We start from the raw sequence: 16,947 nt of genomic DNA, 5'->3' as shown, positions 1-16,947 counted from the left end.
CAAGATTACAATATGACAGTTTTGAGAAAAACAGTGCGTTATACATTGACACCTTTAACCAAACAGGCAAGAGTTCAGAAATACTAAAAAGCAGACCAACAATTTTTCTTAGTTCAGAAGCAAGTTTTGAGATATGTACAGACCAAGAAAGATTTTCGTTAAACCACACGCCGAGAAATTTTTTAGAAGAAACCTGACTGACCTTTGTATTATCATAATGAATCTGTATAGAATAACGTTCCACGGTGTTGATACGGTTGAGCAGAACTTTGTTGTATTTATATTTAAACTAAGCTTATTTGCGTGTAACCAATCACGAAGCTTCAGTAAATATGTGTTAACCATACTTTAGAGGGCGGGTAATGAGCGGAAAGAAAACAAAGCGTATGTTAACTTTAGGAATATTTCAGATGATAATTATGGATTACTTACTGTTCCTTTGTGAGATTTCGTAGGAAACAGACACCGGCAAATCGGTAGGGTTAGTACAGATGGCCATATAACGTCATTCGCTACATGCGTAGCGCATCTCCTACCTTATAAAGTTTGCTGTCGGAGGCAAACCATACACAGATTGATTGAAGAATCGGATCATCGCATAGCAGCGTGCGCTTAAAACAGCGCCATCCATTCAAAAGTGCCGCCGCTGCTTCGGCGCTTCGTTTTGCTTCCCACTGAGAAATCCCTCCAGCATCCGCACACACAACGATGCCATCTACCGAACCGTAAGCGAAGCCGTTCGCATTTCCTCCCTTTCTAGCGAGTGACCGGGGCACCACGTGGCGCTACGTTGCTAGGACTACTGAAAGCTGAGAACTGAAGGAATCCTTTAAAGACAGGCGAAGACTGGGTGATCCTTGAATATTGAGCAATACCCTACTCCTACAAGCTCACTTTCTTTCTTGATTTCTTTTTTTATTTTACTCTCCTACCGTAAGGTGTCCCACAAAACCCTACCGGCACATTTTGCGCATTTTGCTACAGCGCCGACTGTCGCTGAGATTCCTAAGGCGCGTTTTAATCGGTTGTTGAAAAGGTTAAAAAGAAATATTTGTGTTTTCATTGTGGCGACTCTTAACGACTGCTGACGTTACCAAAACAGGTTTATTTTTGTTTTTCTTAATTTACTTTTTTCATCACACAAAAATAAGCAGCAGCAACCCCTGAATGAAATGTAGTAGTGCAAATAACTTAAGCTTTATTTTACATGCTTTGTTAATTGCCCAATAAGGTTTAACGTCCCAAGCAGCAGCTGGGCTATCAAACGCTCAGCTGTTGGTTATGAACGGATAACTTTTTAACCCCCAGGAAGTTTGTTGTGTAACAGTCCAGCATGTGGGCTACCAATTTCAGCGCGCGCTGATTGAATAGGGCTCGGTAGCCTGCGGTGGCGATTGAAGCTAGTCCACAGGCTATCGAGCCGTATACAATCAGCGCGCACTGAAATGGACGGCCCACTTGGTGGACTCTCACATAATGACCCCCACCCCCATGCCTGTTGCAAGGTTCACCCAAATTTAAGAGCGCCTTTGCTCTCCGTCCCGCCCCGGCAGTATGCGGCCGCCACGGCAAGCAGTAAAACCCCCGAACTTGTGCGCCCCTGTGCAATGCCACGACCACTAGGTCACGGTGACGGGTTTGCGTGTTTGCATTTTGTCACTCATGAAAGAGAAAGAGAAAGGGAGAGAAAGCTCGGTAATGGGACGTTGGTGTTGTTTCCTATCCAACATGTGTCTCCTACCCACTATGGGGGACTGGCCAAATGCAGAAAGTTGTGCTCGCGTATGCGTAGCAGCCGACATGCTACTTTGCATAGTGAAATGAGTCGTGGACGGAAAAACGCTAGGAGGAGGAGGGGGAGGGCGGTAAGAAAAGGGGGTAAGGAAATATAGACCCTGTTATCCTTCAGATACCATGATCTACATAGATCATAATTATACACCATTAATCAGCTTTGCCTCACCCATATGTTCTTGACCCATGATCTACGTTTTCTGAAACAAGGGTGACACAAAGGCAAAAAAAAAAAAACTGTAGGTGAGGCGAATGTGACATACTGATGTAAATAGGCCAGAGCTAGTAAATTAAGCCAATGTCCCAGACGTCACACAACTTCGTTTGTTGACAACCAATCGTCAGCTTGCGACATATTTCCACTGATCTCTGTGAAAAGTACAAGCATATCTTGGCAGCGATTCTTTGGATAGCGCGAAAACGAGTTAGCTGTGACGCAACTCTGCGCGTCATTCCCACGTAAAAAGGCCACAAGCATGAGTTCAAGCGCACGCTGAAAGCTTACAATTTGCTATATAATACGTGCAGTGTTATATAAAAAAAAGAGTTCTTGGGTGTTACGTGCCAGAACCACGATCTTCATATGAGGGGCGCCGTAGTAGGGGACTCCAGACCACTTGGTGGTTCTTTAGCGTGCGCCCATTGCACAATATGCGAGCGTTCTTGCATTAAGCCCCCATCTCAATGCAGCCGCCGCGAACCGGATCGATCCCGCAACCTCGTACTCAGCTGCGCAACGCCATAGCCACTGAGCTATCGTGGAAAGTTTCAGTATTGTGTCATCTCTAGCATGCGATAACGAATAAGTTATTTAAAATGAAGGCTGTGTGATAACAGCGTATGCGTAGCAATTGGTTATCATGATTACACTCCAGCCTAGCTTTAAAGTGCATGACCAGACTTTCGCGCCGACACTCTCTAATCATCGTATGTAGACCGTACATTCGGTCATTACCGATTGAAGTAAAGGAAATTTGCGGTACCATATACTTAGTTTCGGGAAGATCCGACCCGAGTGGCTTGGGCTTCTCTGTCGCTAATGTACAGGCAGCTCTGCAGAACCAAAAGCGCAGAAGTGAAAAGAATACCAATGTTGCAGGATCTAAAATAATTTATTTCTTCTTTCACCTCTATAAAGTGTCAACAGATGTGTATTTGTTTTCAATTTCCATAACGCACCGGGCAGAATGCTTCCGCTGTCGGTTTTCGGACATGATGAGGCGTCGCCATTGTCAACGTGAGTTAAGCTGTAGGGAAACGTCGGTCCCTTCCCGTGGTGGCGTGCGTGCTGGAAAACTTTTTTCACCATCCGACCGAGTTGTTCAACTTAACGTTCTCTCGCCGAAGCCAAGCAAAGAGAGGCTCGTAGTAGTTTAGCAACGGTTCCGCTGATATTACCGGAGAGCCCGTTGCCATCTGCAACGCCTCTCGCCATTCGATCGACGCACCGAACGACATCATGTGCCTGAAGAAAAAGAAAGAGAAAACGCAGTGAAAAAGAATCATTTTGTTGATCTTGCGATTGATTTGTTCCTAGGCTTAAGCGCCCCAAACAAACCCAGGGGGCTATGAGAAGCCGCAGTGAGGGACTCCGGATGAATTTCGACGACCTGGGTTTTCCTTGACGAGCACCAAAATCTAATTACGCGAGAGCTTTTCGCATTCGTCGCAGTCGGGAATCAAACCCAGGACTTCGTGCTGCTCAGCAGCAGAAAGCCGTATCCACTGAGCTACTTCGGCTGTTTTTTTTTCTTCTTTTAAATTCACCGTAGGAAGTATATAAATAAGTGAACGCCGGCCAAATATCAACTATGCAGAAAAATCTTTTCCACTTTGTGAGCAATTTTTCGCCCATAACGTCAAGCCTCGGAGAAGTCACGCTGCGGAGGAAAAGGAGCAGAAATTGAGCTTACACGGTGAAATTAATTCTGTGCAAAAGAAGAATGATTTTGGATTGACAGGACTAATTCTAAGACACTCCTATTTCCCGTAGCGCGAAAGAACTTTCCCTTATCACGTTATCTTCCATTGTCAGTGTATTGTAGTGTATTGTATACAATAGTGAATCTCAATTTAGGCAAACGCATATTCTACGCACACATTACATCTGCGACATCTAAAGAAATCAAGCCGTGAGTGTTATAAATTTCTGTAATTATGTGGCACTGCAGTACGAATTTACAGCGTACTACCAATGTTAAGCTACCTGCTTCAGCCCAACGTAACTATGCTGATATAGCGCATATTACACCGTGAAGTATTTTTAGGCACAATTAATATTTCTACACATAACTAACTGAAACAACAGACGATATTTATCTCACAGTTTCTTATTACTTCCACTAATAATCACTAGTTATGGCGTAATGAAACGGACTGCCATGTTATATTAAATCTAGCCGGACAACACAAATGTTTAAGAATAAAGCTCAGGAACACCTGCTAACAACACAACTAGCTTTAGATCAAATACTTCGAAGATATGTCGTAAGCATATTTATGTTAAATAATTATGTGTTTGTTTTTTATGTTACGCTCCGATTACCTTTCCTAACCTAGTCGCTTTTTTTACTGTTTAGAAATTGTACAACTTCTATTTGCCTTGTACATATGCATTACTCTGCATTCCTCTTGCTTATCATATATTTTAGGCATTATATGTTCCGAGTTGCTTTATATGTTCTAATTTCCTTACTCTGTTGGAAATGCGTTGTTGCCCAAAATGCGTTAACTACTACATTCTAAATTACTCATAGGAGGTACTCATGATAGTTTTTCAAAACTCCAAAACCGCCTCCTGTACAAATGCGAAATGAATAAAGAATACGCATTCTGAATGTATATGCATAGCTTGTCCCGTGCGGCATGGAAAAATGCGTTAATTCGTGAGCGGACGTGTTCTCGTATAGTTTTGATGTTTGTTTATTGTACTATATAAGTACACTGATGTATACAAGTGGTTTACATATAGTCTACATAGTGAATTCTCGTTATTACAATGCCTTATAGAAAGAGCGCTCCGGAACGTTTTTAGTCGGAACTTTCTAGGTTGCTACAAACGCTGAGCCTGTGTTCGAGGTGGTATCGATTCACGTTAGGGAGTCACACTTCGCCAAAATTAATTGCTCAGCCCTTTGCTGCGGTGTCTTTCACAGCCATAACTTGTAGCCTTAAACTGCAATTCCCCATAGGTAACTTTACAGAGAGATCGGCATAGCGATCACATACTGTACGCCACTGGTTCAAATATTTACGATTCTGTAAGCTGCAGAACACAGAGATAAGCAGATGAGTCCTACTCACCTTATGTTACGAACGGCTGGAGTATCACTTTCCACGCAACAAAAGACCATGGGCGCTTTTTGACGTGTTTCTGAACACGTTGCCCTCAGCAGTTGGTAGTCAAGGAACCGCGCAAAGAAATACCTGTAAGGCAGCAGATGCATAAGTTGATTATACCCGGTTCGCTTAGTAGTCGCTCCGCGCTGCTCCATACAACAGCGTTGTGCAGAGCTCGAAACTGATGTATTGTCTGGACACCGCATATTGGTTACCACCAGCTCGGCCATGGTGCTAAGGAAATCTGCGTTACCAGCTAACCAGTACCACCTAACGGTAGAAAGCTGACCTGCGTTAGCTACGGAATAACATTGCCGTACAGTTGGATGCTGCTATGACCCACAGGAACGCGCGCGTTACATCGCGGACAACACATGGGCCCACATTCCATCGCGCTTGATAAAGTCACTAACTGCGATCTTCGCACGAACCTACATCCAAAACCCGGTGCGCACTTCAGTATAGTTTAACTTAAAACGAGGAATAAGTGGCAAATACAAAAGCGGATTGAGGATTAGGAGGCAGCGGCGCCTGTCCCCTTGTCAACGTGCATCCGCTCAGCAAAAGTGTGTCCACGCATTTATTACAGAGCCGGTGAAGGACAATCCCAGCTTCAAGTTAACGCAAACGTCACAAATGTTCTTACGTCCCTGTGTGCCACGGCTGTTGGCTAAAGCTGTTGAAGTTTCACTGGAGGCAGATAAAAGCGCGAGTGCAGCAATTTAATGGGTGGCCTCACCAAGGAATGAAGGAACATAAACACTGAGTGATTTTTTGAGGAAACTTGGTTCGTTCTTTTCTTTGCTGAAAGCACATTTTTCGAATGATTTTTTGTCTTTCATGAGGCGAAGGAAACTACATCGCGATCTTGTTGGTGTTTTCTAACCGTTACCTGACTATTGCACGATGCATAACTTAGGACCTGAACACAATGTACTGAAACGCGTGAAAAAAGAATGCCTGTTAGATCTTCACCGAAAACCTTCTTTTTCAATTGCATTCTGGCACTTTCTCTGTATGAAGCCATGGCTACAAAGCACGGGCTCCTTTGTTCCGCGGTCTGTTGCTGCATCATATCTAATAAACCTGAAACTATTGTGCAAATCTTCTTGGATTGCCACGACTCCGTGTTCTTGTGGGATATTCTCAAACGAACTCTGAAAAGAATAACTACCGATAAGCCCTTTCGGTATTCGTTTCTTGCCATATGCAGACGCGGAGGGAGTACCGGCTGACATGACAACGCTTTTATGCATGAGTAGCGTGTTGAAAACGCGTAGGGATGCAAGGAATATCCGCGCACGGTCGCTGCAAGCAATATATGCACGGTCGCCGAGGCAACCCTTAATTGTAAGTCTCACGTGCACGTGCGATGCCCTAAAGCACATAATGGAAGCGCCAGAGTGGTTTCGGGAGCTTGATGGCTCAGTGTTTGTTATGGCATCTTTGAAGGCTTTTTAAATTAGTATAGTCTGTTCAAATGATGCAATAACATTTTTTATCATCAACTAGTTGTACGTGTGTACGTATTGTTGCTAAGAATGCAATAAAGAGAAAAAGAGCCGTTTTTGCTCAGGGGCAGAGCGTTGGCCTTGTAAACCAGTAGTAGTGAGTTCAATCCTCACTGGCGGCTGACCTTCTTTATTGCGCTTACTTTTATTTTTATGAAAAGCCTGAAATATCGTAGTCTGCAACGGGAATAAAGCCTTTTTTTCTTTCTCATCACAGGTGGAAACCACGTGATGTAATGCTGTTCATCGGGGTCAAGCATTCATGTGCTCGGTACATGTGGGATCAAGAAAACAATGTTACACGGCGTACTGCAACCTCCACCGCGTACCACACTTAGATCTACATCCGAGCTAGTCAGCAAAGCAACGTCATTGAAGGGAACTGTACGGATTTCTGGATGTAAAATCCCCTCGTATCACACTTGGGAGCAAGGGAACCCCGCAAGGGTCAGTGCCCTCGCCCTTCCTATTCAACATAGCGATGAGGGGTCTCCCAGCGGAACTCAATAAGATTAAATCGATTAAATTTAGCATGTACGCGGATGATATCAACATCTGGGTTAACAGTGGGAGTGACGCAGCCATCGAGCTTAAACTACAGATAGCGGCGAATATGGTGGAAGAGTACGCGGCCAGCAGAGGCTTGGCGTGCTCGCCACAGAAATCGGAGCTGTTAATCATTGAGCCAAAACATCAAAGGAGACACGCTGGAAGCAGCAGACCCATCACTGTTTTCGTAAACGGAAATGAGGTTCCCAAGGTGGAGGAAATAAGAATTCTGGGCATGTATATCCAGAGAAATGGATGCAACCTCACGACAATCAAAAAGCTAGAAGGATACGCGGCGCAGGTAACGGGGATCTTTAGGAGAATTTCACTCAAAGGCAGGGGCCTCAAAGAGAACAGCCTCCTCAGACTCATGCAAGCCTTCATTACCAGCCGTATAGCGTATGCCACACCGTATCTTGTGTTTAGACGAGAAGAAAGGGATAAAATAGATGCGATCATTAGGAAGAGCGTTAAGAGAGCCCTAGGGCTCCCAGACTCGACCTCGACAGACCTCATCCTCAAAATGGGGGTACACAACACGCTAGTTGAACTCACTGAGGCAGTACGAGTGTCTCAGTTGGAAAGATTAGGCCAGTCTAAAACAGGGAGAAAAATCATGGAATGGGTAGGAATTCAATGTGACAGGGGTGCCCCGACTGACAAGAAAGACATTCCATTGGACGTGCGTAAGCGCTTCCGAATCGCGCCCCTACCTAAAAATATGCATCCTATCTACAACAAAGAGAGGAGAGCTCACAGGGCTAAGGCTCTCATAAATAAACTTAAAGACGCACCGGCGCATAACGTAGCGTACGTGGACGCCGCTTGCGGCAGAGACGGGGCTGCGGTATCGACGGTGGTTGATGGCGACGGGTGCGTTAAGATAGCGTGCTCCACGTGCACGAGGGAGGCCTGTACAGCCGAGGAGGTTGCAGTAGCGCTCGCTTGTGTGGGAACAAAAGCGGGAGTAATATTATGCGATAACAAATTAGCTATCCGAAATTTTAACAAAGGAAGAATCTCGGAAGAAGCCCTCCACATTCTACTCAAAAACCCTCCCAGGAGGGACATAACTTTTATTTGGGTACCAGCCCATGAAGAAGTCCCAGGCAACGAAGCCGCTCATGCGCTCGCCCGAGCACTCTACCACCGGGCAACTCTAGAGCAGCCAGTTCCAGGGATAAAAGATAGCCTGATCACGTACAGGGAAATTGTCGATCACTACAAAGTCGAAAGAAGAATCTTTCCGCCTCCGCATCGGTCTCTCTCTCTGGAGGACGCTCGCATTTGGCGACGCCTCCAGGGAACCAATTACACATCATCACATTGGATCTACTTAACACAGACGAGGGACTATAATGACGCCCTCTGCAAAATTTGTAAGCAAAAGGGTACGCTAGACCATATAATATGGGAGTGTGCTGGCTCCCCAGGGGCCAAGGAAAACATTGTCAGTAGAGAAGCCTGGGAGGCCTTGCTCCAGAGCGAGGCTGAAGACGACCAGCGTCGAGCAATCCACCTGGCCGTTGAGGCCGTGAAGACTCACCGTCCTCAACGCGCGGGGACTGCTTCGTCCTCCTCCCCTACCTACGTGTAGGTTAAGAGGCAGGCACCCCAGCTCGGTGGAACAATAAAGTTTTCATTCATTCATTCTGTACGGAACGGCGCAAAAGACTGGACAGGCGATTGGAAAGCACCGACACGAGCTCTCTCTTTTTCTCTCTCTGACAGTGCGTGCGCATGCATGTGTGCGTGCCCCATCTATAACTCACTTCTAGCATGCACCACATGCGCTCGTTTTGCACCATTTTAAGCTTGAACATCGACTTTCCGCAGGCTCGATACCGACATGGTGAGACCAGCGTTCGCCTCGTTGAGCGAGCTTTGCACGCGCACTTCCTGCGCACGCGATGGAGGATCACTCCCATGCCTTATCTATGCTTGCGAAGTGCTGCAGTCGCGAGGGTTCGTGCTCTCGAAGCAGCTACAAGAACGGCGAGAACACCGTCGCCTAAGGCAGCAGATTCGCACTCTTCTACTGCCTATGCATTATCTATCGCATAAGTATATATACCCGCGACAAAACGCTCGCTATCGGGTTGATTAAGAATGGTCGAACAAGGAATGTCGATGTAGTCAACGTTTAGACAAGGAAACTTGTCTTCGTCACGGTGGCAGCTGTTCTCCTTAGCAACGTCTTCCTTTTTTTTTTAATTACGCGTATATCTGCGACCCTTCCCTCATTCAGCCACTTATGATCACTTCAAGCCTCCGTGTTCTTGTGAACTTCTCTCTTGTTTGGATGGCTACTCGATTTCTCGTATATATTCATTTATTGGGATTCATCCATGACAGACGCCTTCACGATCTCGGGTCAGGCCACTGCCTGTTACCACAACGCGGCCGCACGGCGATGTCTATATATCTTCGTGCGACTCGTATTATAAGCATAAATTTAAACTCGAACAATAAATAACTGGCCTGAACACCTGCTATGCGTAATTACGTATAAAATTGACATATACTCGCTCTGTAGCCAATTTATCAGCATAAAGTGGTCCAAAGCGCATATTTTGGAGCTTGAATTAGAATATATGATGTTACAAGTGCAGGTGAACCTGGAAAAGAAACAAGGCATTGGAATATTGAGGAAAATATTTATGCCGCTTATAAAGCCGGATGCATGCGGAACTGAATGGAAGTGGTTAAAACATAATTTATTCATTTTAGGCATAGACAGGAAGTCAAATGAGTGAAACCAACATAATGGTTCTCTTCAACGCGCGCTTGCTATTTATCTGAAATTAAAACGAAGCGCAAAGGAGGCTACGTTGCAAATACAAAGAAGCGTCCCTCCTTATTTTTGTGGCCTGCTTTCAATGTAACTCATGGCGAACAGGAAAGACTTCTGACCTGAAGTAAGGTATGAAGTGGGACACGTGGTGCTTTCCTCCAACGTCGAAGTACCCCCTCGCCTCCGGTGTAGGCGGCTTCACACCTTGCAACTTTTCTCTGTTTGGAGAGAAAAAGGAGATATATGTAACGGCGACCAAATACCATCGCGATATAAATTGAGAACGCAAGTCAGAGGCGAGCTCCTGCAGCTGTCCTCCGTGGATCCGCGATACATCGCACGAACCACATTTCTTTTCTCCGTTACGATAAATCAACACAAGGTCGTTTTCCGCGAGTATATACGTATATTTTGTTGACTGTCTAGGCGACGTTCAGCTCGTTCAAAGCTTCAGCGAACTGCTCGTGTGAGACAATTAATTGCATCTACTTCTTTATTTACATTTTATTTTCATCTTCTAATCGTTAGCTTCCTTTAAAAACGCGGCATCATTATACAGAGTTGTGGTTGTCCGTATGCCAGCTTCCCGCATCGTTTCATCTCCAAGCAATGATACACTGATAACCTGGCGATGCCGTATGCAAAAACGCATACCGGTAATCCCATAGCGAAGAGGCGAGGCTCTCGGCAGGGATGTGGCCTTGAAAAACCGCGTAGCGCCATCTCTCTACGGAGAGAATCCAGGGCAAAGGTACGAGCTTGAATAGAGCCTCCCGCAGTAAACTGCCCACAGTGTCACGACGGGAGTGCAGGTGTCTCTCGGACCCATCGGTGTGCGGCTCTGCAAAGTGCGCAGTTTGAAAAGCATTTCCGGTTCAAACCAACGAGGACAAAGCGTCAGCGTCCATGCTAAGCCTAAAAAGAATTAAAATAATATCTCGACACCATCCTTACTTGAGGCTTTAGAGCGCTTCCTCCTTTCGAAAGTTGGCGATGAAAGATCGAGAAGACGAAAAAAAAAAAGGATACGTTTTTGCAGTCAGACAAGGCGTCGGATGAAATTTGTGAGGACCCCTATAACAATGTTATCTGCTCACGTTGCGCCCTGTAAATGTCTTAGCCAATCGAGTTGTCGCACAGTACGCATGGATTACCGTCTCGAGCGCAGTCTTGTCTCTGCTGCAGATGCGAGCTCGCTTTCACGATGGCCAAGGACCGCATTGTGCAACGGGACACAGCCTTCGGTGGATATATGCAGATTTCGAGGAGATAATCGCGACGGCGGGGGCTTGTTGTTGCACAGAATCTACGCAGGCTCGGCCACGGAGGCACGGAGGTACTAAGAGAAAGGGCGGTCTGTGGTATTCAGGTCCACGGCATCGAGTACAAGTTTTTATTCTATCGCACCGATACACGGCCAGGACAAGCGCGCTGTCAGCGTTACCATCGCACAGCGCGCGCTATATTCCCATGCTCGCAGACCGCGCTGGGCTGAACCCTTTGAGCGCAGAATGGGTAAAATGATGGCGCATGCCATATCGCTTTCGATATGCGTCCGCCCCAGCTCTTTATACCGAGCTCCGCTGTGCCTCGACACTCTTATGATACCACATGACGACATTTTCCGTCCACTGTTGTCGGGTACTCGTTGCCACTTTTCTTTGCCGCGTAGTATAGCACTCTTGCTCAAAGTGTCGCTAAATTTGCCCATGTGACCGAAAAACTTTAGCCCAATGCAAAACTAAGACCTCTCCCAATGATCACGAATCACTCCTCCCTTGCGTCGGCCAATTGCGGCCTCCGCCTGCAAACTTCCTAGTCTCAAATAGCCTAATTCCCTGCGGCCATCAGCAGTGTTTCCCTTCCTTATAGGCATCCATTCTGTTGTTTTACACGACCACGGTTATCTGTACCAGGTATCACACGACCTGGCCAATTCCACTTCTTAATATCAACTACAATATTGTCCATCCGATGAAATCATGGAGGCCTTTGGAGCTTTTAGGTCATTCGACGTACCCACTGCAAAAGTAGTTTGACGGACTTATGACGTCGTTTCGCCAAAGTATTTAGACCACGAAAAACGAATTGTGAACGCTGGTTTCAGAAATGATGTTTCGCTAGCAATCCCTTCAAAATTGCGTTTAAATTGTCTCTATTTACCAATGCATCTTTTGAATATGGAACAGAAAATAGCCAGGTGGAGCTAGATTTAGCGGTAATGCTGCTGGTGCACGTATTTAGGGCCTTCACAAAATCCATGGCTTACGCCATCTTCGCAACAGCAACGTTTTCCTGCAAAGCGAAAACACTTGCTCGAAGCTACCCTTGTGTTAATTATCAGACATCTGCTATGGGAGTGCACCAGGACAGATATGGTAGTGCTATGGGAATGCCCCACGAACGCGTCGAGGGCATGTGACCAGTTTTTAGCGATCCACATTTTAATAACACTATATGTTCATTTGTAATCATCATTGTTATCATGGTCACAACTACCTGAGGTATAGCCCAAAAGGGGTACGTAAGACGACGGAGAAGGTGAAGACACGAAGTCTGTCGTCTTGCGTGCCCCGTTTGCGTCATATCTCACGTAACGCAGTACCAACTAGCACCATCAGTCCGATCTATTGATCATCATTATCATCATGTTTAGCAGTACCTTTAGTTCACAGCAAGGTGCACAAACGTTGATCATTTAATTATGCTACCTTCATTTGTTAGCCCTGGTGATCGTTGTAACGTCATTTTCATTCTGAAAGCATTGCCGCTTTGGCGCTTCCGGCCGATCTTTGAGGTGTTTCATTTGTTTGGCGTAGAATTTCTTTTTGTCACAATAGCACCACTTGTTGCTAATCTATTCAAGGATTAATCTAATGCAAGCTGAGGAAAGAGAACCAAGAGAAGATCTCGCTAAATAAATAAATAAATAAATATCAAACAGCGCAAAAGAAAATAAGAGTGAAACAAAGTGTGAAAACAAGCAAATTTCTGCAAAGTAATAAGAACAAACAAAATTTTCCATTGTGGCAGTATATATGACCCATGGGTAGTAAGAGCTTAACGGAACGTGCTGCTTAGCAGCCTATTTGATGCTGAACTCTTACGAACAAAAAGAAGTTGGGTAATTGAACTAGAGCGCTAGCAGCAAGCAATTAAATGATGAGACGATAGGGAGGTTGACCGGAATAGACGTCGAAGGGCAGACATGTATGCGCTAAGGGAAAGGATGCGTGGCTAACAGAAGTAAAACGAGGAAGTGGGACCGGGGGGAATCGACTGCGACCAGACAGTGCTGCGTTTACACGCGGCCAGAAAAAGAACGCTTTGCTTTCAAGGCGCCAGCCTTTTTGCTGCGGTGACAGTAACACGCCAAACTTACCACCGCGCGCCGAGCCGGCACCTCCGCAGGCCGCAGCAGCGTGGCCAAAGGCTTCCCCGATGGCTTCGTGGAGGGCCGCTAACGGCGCCGTTCTGAACAATGACCGCTGGTGTCGGTACGCCAGGAAATACTGTACGTGACCCATTTCGTGGAAGGCGATCTCGTCGTCTGCCTTCGAACCCACCAGGCAAGCCTTGATCCTTCGTTTGCCAGGTAAAAAGCAGCGTGAGGAAAAGAAAAGAAAGGGAGGAAAAAAGACAATAGGAAGATAGGGCACAACGAGAGGAGTTAGGTTGTGACCCCGACGGAAAGTGAACGAGGCCAAGAAACGTGCTGAGTCGCATCAATGTAGTATGTAAAGACGTCTGAGCAAGTCGAAAGTGAATTGGACGTGCCTTCGTATTTCTATGCACTGCGTTCGACGAGACACCGCGGTATTATTTAGACTCGCAGATTGAGTTAACGGACCCCTTAGATTCAGAAACTATTCGAAGCCGGTAGAAGCTGTTGTGAAAAATGCCCTACGAATAATTTTTCTGCTCGTGTAAGAATTCGTGCTGATGGCACACTGCTTTTCACCTGGCGTGTCCCCCACAGCATGCATCTCTGATGTCCTTTGCCGCGTCCCTTGCCTACGCAGTGATACCTTGATATGTCGCTTTAAGGATGGCCTGCGTGGGGCAGCGTGCAAAAAAAAAATCGTTTTTACACGCCCCTCTCTTATAGTTGGAAGGCCGGTTTAAATTCCCTTCTCTGAGTAGATGAGGGTGGTGACATTTTCCCCTGTCTTACTCCAGGCCTTGAGGCCATCCCTTCAAAACAAAGACGTGTTTACTACTCGTAAAGTTCTTAGTATCACTGTTTTTTTCAGCAGAATACAAAGCTTAAGAAACAGAAGCACCTACAGTTTATTGATGTGAACAGTATAAGGGCCTATGTCACCAGTCGTATAGTCTGAAAAACGACGCCTTTAGGTATGTTTCGTTGAATGAAGCTAGTTGTAAATGAGCGAGCCTACACGTAGCTCTCAAACAACAACAACAACAACGTTCCAACGGCATGCCGGCAGCCATTCAAGCAAGCAGAAACATGCACGTCCAGAAAGATTACACGAATGAAAAAATCTCACACCGGAAGTCACTGCCATCGCCAAAATCGTACGCCGTCGCGTGGCAGTCCATGGCGGTGCTGTTGCCAGGACGTTCGAAAATGGAGTTCTTCCAGAACAGAGGCGGCATCGGTGGGAAACCAAGCTTCTCGTAGTGGGCCTCGGCCCTTCTCACGCAATCGGACGGTAAGCCACGCCTCTCTGGCTCGGCCTGCTCAGTGGGGCTCCTCCGAAGGTCGGCCGGCACTACCAAATCAGCCAAGTTTCTCCAGTTCTCGCCGAAAGGGTTGCCTGGAAGGAAAAGCGGGTCACCTTCCATCGCGGCCTGACAGGTAGCAGCTGGCGATCACACCCATCCGTTCTTCCACAGGCGTGTTGAAGGGGAGAAGTAAATTACGTTTATTGGCATCGGAGGAAGTAAGGCCCCAGCCCGGGCCTCTTTGATCGACTCAGGCATCCCGGTCCTGCACACTCTTGATGTGCTGCACCACAAGCGGGCACGACACCTTTTCGAACTGTCGTGGAGGAGTGTTCCACTCTTGCCTATTGCCGGGACGCTTGTTTGGAGGTAACATTGAAGTATTATGCTTTGAAAGCGGAGGTGGCGGGGCACTCCCGCAAGGTGTGTTTATTGAAGGGATATGCTCCGCAGTCTTTAGACGTTGGGGAGCCTGGATACCCGCTAATACAATATGTGTTGTGGGATGTCAGCACTGTGCGTGTTAGTGCTTTTCATGTGATTGAGGCATCCTTCCTTGAATGCGTGTGGGATGGTGTGTGGCGATGTATTGGTGCGGCCGTGCGATAATTTAAAATGTGCACCTTTGTCTTCTATCTGCATCATCTGCTCCGTAGAAGACTGCTACAGCCATAAAAGATAGCCGCGGTGAAATAAATCAGTCAATTTACGTCAGTGCAACCGCTTCCTCAAGCTCAGCAGCAGCCAGAGAAAGATCTCGCATAGACAAATACGTTTTGTTTGAAACAGAGAAGTGATTTATTGTTGGGTTATTGATTACATTAGTTCATGCAAGGTGCGAAGGGGAGAAAGAAACTAACTAATCGCGACCACAAAGAGAGCGACAACAGGACATTGGAAATGAGCTAAGGACGCATCACTGCTTACGCAGTCACTTAGTTACATAAGAATATAGTCTTATGTGACTACAGCTGTTCTGTGTAAATGCCAAAATTCAATTGCGATATATTTGTGCGTACACTGTGTGCGTAAATGCAATTAATTATGTTATTGCAATTTATCAAATTTCAGAATGACGTGCACGTTCCCATGCAGTTCACATATGCGAAACAGTACCGCGCACTTGAAATGGCCAATTATTCTTACAGTGCTCTACGCAACCTTTCCTGCAGAGTGACGGAAAGTTAACAGAGGTAATGGTCAAGTTCCAGCGATTGGTATGAAAGCTTTCGTACCACGTTTCGCCTTGGTATGAAAACGGCTTCGTAGGATACGTCCCTTAGAGAAGTGAGTAAGTCACCGTAAGGCTCTACCATCGTCCCGTTCGGGTAGCGGTAACAGCTTATTTGTTGTCAAAAAATACCACGGAAACATGAGTCGACAAGATCAGGTTGTTTTCCAACATCTTGACATTCGGCACGCTAGCTGTCGGTGCTTGTTAAAATGAAATTATGGGGGCTTTACGTCCCGGGAACTACAGATATGGAAACGAGGGACGCCTTAGTGGAGAGCTCCGAAACAGTTTTGACCAACTAGGTTTTTTTCAAGGTGCATCCAGAGTGAGGCACCCGAGCGTTTTCGCATTCCAACCCGCACCGGAATCCGGCCGCCACTTTCGCCAATCGAACCCACTATACCCTGTGCTGGACAGCGCCATAGCCACTGAGTCACGGTAGCGAGTATCAGCACTTGCTCAATAAACTAGGAAAGAAGGGGAAGGGGAAGGTGGAGGAGGAATAGCACTTTTATTTTGCTTTGAAGCGAAAGCACCTCCGGCAGCGGGTTACTTGCTAGAAACGCTGACCAACTGTTTTTGGTTTGCGACTGCGCCCTTAGTGTTACGTTGAACGTTAGTTAACACGGCGGAGAAACTGCATTTACCCAGGAGGTGTACAGGGATTGGCTCGTTTGGTCGAAGCTCCTTCCCGTAGTGTCGTAGTAGCGCGCCGCGCACGTAAGCGTGCAGCTCCACGTAGAGCGGCTGCACTCGCTCCCAGAGGCGGGCGCTCTCTTGCTCCACGTCCAGGCCTTCGTTCCAACTCTCGGCGTAGTGGCGGTAGCCTGCGCGACAGTTCTTTCAAAGCAACCCACTTCGCTTTCTCGAAACACGAAGTTGACAGAAGTCTCGACGTTGATGGCATAACAGCGTGCCCTATATTATGGCATTAAACATCGTATTTTTACATTTCACCCACGAGGAGTATCGGGAATTGTCCGGGGACCCTATGCAATCACTGCCTGCAGTATCTTTATGTTTCAGGCAGATGCAGA

At 46.5% G+C, this 16,947-nt stretch overlaps 1 protein-coding gene across 2 annotated transcripts in view; it reads right to left on the bottom strand.

The window, feature by feature from the left end:
* Positions 1-2,893: 2,893 nt before the first annotated feature.
* LOC135898350 (angiotensin-converting enzyme-like) overlaps positions 2,894-16,947 on the bottom strand; it is a 44,851-nt gene continuing 30,797 nt past the window's right edge. For both annotated transcript variants that reach the window (XM_070537593.1, XM_065427231.1), the window contains exons 5-11: positions 16,558-16,737; positions 14,501-14,768; positions 13,370-13,569; positions 10,642-10,828; positions 10,107-10,205; positions 5,098-5,220; positions 2,894-3,259 (exon numbers count right to left, since the gene is read on the bottom strand). In XM_070537593.1, coding sequence (XP_070393694.1) covers positions 3,097-3,259; positions 5,098-5,220; positions 10,107-10,205; positions 10,642-10,828; positions 13,370-13,569; positions 14,501-14,768; positions 16,558-16,737 — 1,220 coding nt within the window. In that variant the 3' untranslated portion in view covers positions 2,894-3,096. The remainder of the gene's footprint in view (positions 3,260-5,097; positions 5,221-10,106; positions 10,206-10,641; positions 10,829-13,369; positions 13,570-14,500; positions 14,769-16,557; positions 16,738-16,947) is intronic.

This window comes from Dermacentor albipictus, chromosome 4 (genome assembly GCF_038994185.2).
Source record: "Dermacentor albipictus isolate Rhodes 1998 colony chromosome 4, USDA_Dalb.pri_finalv2, whole genome shotgun sequence".
NCBI classification, from domain to species: Eukaryota; Metazoa; Arthropoda; class Arachnida; order Ixodida; family Ixodidae; genus Dermacentor; species Dermacentor albipictus.
This window is presented reverse-complemented; position numbering and strand designations above follow the sequence as displayed.